We start from the raw sequence: 5,146 nt of genomic DNA, 5'->3' as shown, positions 1-5,146 counted from the left end.
TAACACGTTTCTTAATCAAATCATGCATATAATAGTAACTTATTATAAAGAAAAAATAAGATCGTTATGTAAAAAAATTGATTTCTATTGTCTCCAACTCAATCTTATCACATCCTATTTGTCGTGGAAAATGTTGCTTTCGAAAGAGATGTGACGACAAGCAATGGGTTGGCTTCGAATCTCAGATATTTGGTCCTACGGCAATTTTTTAAATCATTTACAAAAATAATATATTAAAAAAAAATTAATATTAGAGAATAAAGCCACGTTTGGATCATCTATATATATTAGGCTACCTCCCGTAAGAATTAAATCAACCAACGAAGTTTTCATTATTTCTCACTCCTTTTATGATGAACCCTTCTATGAAAGGAGTCAATTTAGATCAAAACTCTTCATTTATTTGTCTTACCGATAAAGTAAATAGTGTTACAAGAGTATCAAACCAAACCATTGTACGACCGTCTGGAAACTACAAGCCTTCTATTTGGAAACATGAGTACATTGAATCATTAAGCGGTGAATTGAAGGTATGAATGATAGAAATCTTTAAATTAGTTGTTTTCTTTGTTTATTTACATTAAAGGTTATAAAGAGTCAGAAATTACTTGTTTGTTGTGTTCAGGGAGAGATATATGTAGAACGCTTCAATCAGCTAACGGAGGAGGTTGGTGAGCTTATGAACCAAATAATAGACGATCCTCTAAAGCAACTTGAGCTCATTGATACGTTACAACGACTTGGAATTTCATACCATTTTGAGAATGAGATTAAAAATGTGTTGAAAGGAATATACGAGAAGAGCAATGAAAGTGATGATTCAGAACAGAATAATCTGTATGCAACATCACTTAAATTCAGACTTTTAAGACAACATGGGTTTAATGTTTCACAAGGTATAGACTTTTTTTTTTGTCACTTAATTGTTTTTTTTTAGTTTTTTTTTTTTTTTTTTTTTTTTTTTTTTTTTTTTTTTTTTTTTTGTCCAAGAAAGGTATCAGCATCTCTCAAAAATTAAGTATTATTATTATTATTATTATTATTATTATTATTATTATTATTATTAAATGAGAGTTAAGCTTAGAATTTAATAATCCTACGGACAGAGAGATAAGTGTATTATTATTTTATTATTACTATTATTGTTATTGTTATTATTATCATTATCATTATTATTATAAAAATACCAACACTCACCTGGTTGAAAATGAGAGTTAAGCCTAAATTTTAATAATCTTATCATAAAGAAGTGTAAATTTCATGGAAATGATGAGAAAATGTTAATAAATATTATTAGAAAAGTTATATATATAAATTTATAATATATATTTTTTATAATTTAAATGAATTTGATTTTATTGCTCTTTGTTTTTAAATTATTTCATAGAAGATGTTAAATCTACAAATATGTTAAAATGTCGTATGAAAGCTTAATACTCTTATCAAGTTGAGTTAGACAATGCATATTTATTAATTTAACAACTTTTTATATTACAATGACAGAGATTTTCTATAATTTCAAAGATGAGATGAAGAACTTTAGCACAGGAAACTATCACGATTTAAATGGAATGTTATCATTGTATGAAGCTTCATTCTTATGTATATACGGTGAGGACATTTTAGAGGCAGCAAAACATTTTACAATCAACTATTTGGAAAAATACATGAGATCGTGCAAGAATGAATATGAAGCATCCATTATTAGACATGCGTTGGAGCTTCCCTTACATTGGCGAATATCAAGATTGGATACAAGATGGTTCATTGATATCTATGAGAGAAAAGTGGATATGAACCCTATTCTTCTCCAAATTGCTAAATTAGATTTCAATCGAGTTCAATCGCTCTACCAAGATGATCTGAAATATGCATCAAGGTATGGCAGTGATATTATAAAGATATTTAGAGCATTAAAAATAATTGTTTGGGGTGAGTTTTTCAAGTCACCCATTTACTTGAAAGTTTTCTTTTTCTTTAAAAAATAGGATACTTTTTTATTTTTAATAAGAAAAAAGATATTTTATACAGCATTAATACTTTTGCTAACTTAACCTACATTCTTGTATATGCTAATTAGATGGTGGAGGAGCACTGGATTTAGCGAAAACTTGAGTTTTGCAAGAGATAGATTGATGGAAAGTTTCTTTTGGTCGGTGGGTGTTGGATTTGAACCTCAACTCTCATATTTTAGAAGAATGATTACAAAAGTTGCTGCAATAATAACGACAATAGATGACATTTATGATGTATATGGCACATTAGATGAACTCGAGCTCTTTACTGAAGCTGTAGAGAGGTTAGCAATCGATAAATATATTTTTTTGTTTAGGAAATGATTTAATGAAAGTAACCCTTTAGTTCATCAACTTTAATAAAAAAAACAGTTGGTTCTTAAAATTTAAACAATTAAATAAAATATTATTAAAATATATAATGTCTTTTGAGGTTCAAAATGGTTGGAGAATCTTATAATTTATACCGATTTTAATTGAAAAATGTATAAATATTTAACCCTCTTATACGTTATAATTTTAGGTGGAATGTTGATGTACTCGACCAACTACCTTACTATATGAAAATATGTTTTCTTGGTCTCCACAATTCTATAAATGAGATGGCTTTTGATGTGCTAAGAGACAAAACTACTAATGTGATCCAATACCTTAAGAAATCGGTAAGAATTTGATTATGATGATTTTTTTAACTTTGCAAATTGTTATGTAATTTACTTTATAACAAATTTAATTTTACAGTGGGTAGATTTGTGCAAATCTTATATGTTGGAGGCTAAGTGGTATCACACCGGTTATAAACCAACATTAGAAGAGTATCTAGACAATGCATGGATCTCAGTTGGAGGACCAGTTGCATTAGTTCATGCATATGTTTTGACATCTCCAATGCTCCAAGACATGGAGAGCTTGGAAGAAAATATTGATATAGTTCGATGTTCTTCCATAATTTTGCGACTTGCTGATGATCTTGGAACATCAACGGTATGGGAACAATAAATCATATTATCGTTATTAAAAGCAAATCTTTTATTAAAGTAATTAAAACTTATGTATATGAGTAGATAAGCATGTTCGAGTTAATGAAATTCCATATAGATTATTCCATTTAACATTTTGGAACATCTATTTACTAACATAATTTTTGGATGGACATTTTATTTAGGTCGAATTAGAGAAAGGCGATGTTCCAAAATCAATACAATGTTATATGAATGATACAGGAGCTTCAGAGAACAATGCTCGTGAACATATAAAGAGTTTGATTGATGAGACATGGAAAAAGTTAAATACGATGGAGGTCGAGAATTCAATATTTCCTCGTGTGTTCATTGAGATAGCTAAAGATCTTGCTAGAATGGGTCAATGCATGTATCAATATGGAGATGGACATGGCACAGGGTGCCAAGAAATAAAAGATGCGGTAATGTCTCTATTTATTCAACCCATTTCCATGCAACACATTTGATTATGTATGGAAGGAAGTTGATACACTTTCGTGCAAAAGTACCTTTCTTTTTCATAATATACAACTGGTTCAACCTTAGCTTTTAAAATACTAGGTGTAAGTGTATTTTGTGTTCCTCCATCGTGACATTGTATACAACTTGGTTCATCAAGGTACAAAACTGGTTCAGATATTTATGAAAAAATTGGTTCATCAAGGTATAAAAGGTAGCTTGTAACGCCCCTAATTTTCATATTTAGATCAGATTCCTCATTAAATGCACACTTTTGATAACATATGCAGAAAACTTAATAATACATTTCAAACCAAGTCATGAACTTATAGGTTTAATTTAAAACAAGAAATAAAATAATAATATTGTCAAAAACTAAACCTTAACATAATTTCAGTACGAAAATGAAAAGTCACCTATGAAACTACTATTTAACAATGCAGGCTAGAAACTGTTCTCATTAATCTAATTACAAAGAATTGTCCTCATTAATCTAATTCCCTTGGCCGAACAAAATGCTTTAAATTATGACATGTCGTACTCTCGTCCATAGTCAGGTCCTAAGAATTTGATCTTCAACTCAATCTGATTTTCCACTTTAGTTTTCTATTTCTTGAAGCTGAAAAATACATATGACTTGTGTTTCAAGAAATAAACTCATATCTTCCTTTTGAAATCGTCAATAAAGTGACATGAAACTTAGATCAATATAGTGATGAAAGAGGAGATAGTTCCCAAACATTTGTACGGACCATTTCCGACTGTTCTTTCTTTAGTTTTTTTGCAACCTTTGTGAAGCTAACTCGTTTTTGCTTGCCCATAAGGCAACTCTCACAGAGACTTATATTAACTAGTTTCAAGCTTTCTAAAACTCCTTTCGCAACCAGAATCTTTATTCTTTAAACGTTTATATATCCAGGTCTATTGTACTATAAACTTGAACTTGAAACACTCTAAAAAATAGCAACTATGTTCATACACCATGCAGTGGTACATAAGGCTCTAGAGTGTATGCTCACTAGAACTGCTTTCAAAGCCTTCTTTGATGAAGTAAGATTCGATTCGGTTGAACCATGCTCTAGGTGCCTGTTTTAACCCATAGAGTGCTTTGTTGAGTTTATACACCATATATTAATTTCCCCTTTTTTCATAGCCTCTTGGTTGTTCTACAAAAACATCTTCTTTCAATCCTCCATGTAGAAAGGCTAATTTTACATCTAACTGATAAAGTTTCCAGCCTGTCTGAGCTGCAAAATCTATGATCATTCTCACAATATCCATTCTAGCTACCGATGCAAAAACTTCAGTGTAATCAATTCCATGCTATTGTGTGTATCCTTTTACCACCAATCTTGTCTTGTATTTTTCAACCTGTCCAAGCTCATTTAATTTAGTTTTATAAGTTCATTTTACCCCAATTTTCTTAGCACAAGCAGGTACAGCTACTAAGTGTCAGGTCCGATTTTTTTCAATGGATTTAAGCTCTTCATCCATGGAAATCCTCCACTTTGAGTTTTTGACTGCTTCCTCATACTTTGCAGGATCTAACTTTGAAAAAATGTCATGTTAACATCATTTTCTTCGGACAAACCTTCATCGGAAACATGATCAGTTGACCATATAGGTGGGCATCGACTTCTACCCTCCCTTGTAACCAAATTTGGTTAAATT

General features: G+C 30.4%; 1 protein-coding gene across 1 annotated transcript; it reads left to right on the top strand.

Moving 5' to 3' along the window:
• Nucleotides 1–353: 353 nt before the first annotated feature.
• LOC111777729 (terpene synthase 10-like) lies at nt 354–3,483 on the top strand. Its single transcript, XM_023657443.1, has 7 exons — nt 354–530; nt 626–896; nt 1,504–1,879; nt 2,081–2,299; nt 2,539–2,677; nt 2,757–2,999; nt 3,181–3,483. Exons 1-7 carry the CDS (start codon nt 354–356, stop codon nt 3,481–3,483), a joined length of 1,728 nt encoding a protein of 575 aa, XP_023513211.1.
• The last annotated feature ends 1,663 nt before the right edge of the window (nt 3,484–5,146 follow it).

The sequence above is a fragment of the Cucurbita pepo genome, chromosome LG16, assembly GCF_002806865.2.
Source record: "Cucurbita pepo subsp. pepo cultivar mu-cu-16 chromosome LG16, ASM280686v2, whole genome shotgun sequence".
Lineage (NCBI taxonomy): Eukaryota > Viridiplantae > Streptophyta > Magnoliopsida > Cucurbitales > Cucurbitaceae > Cucurbita > Cucurbita pepo.
This window is presented reverse-complemented; position numbering and strand designations above follow the sequence as displayed.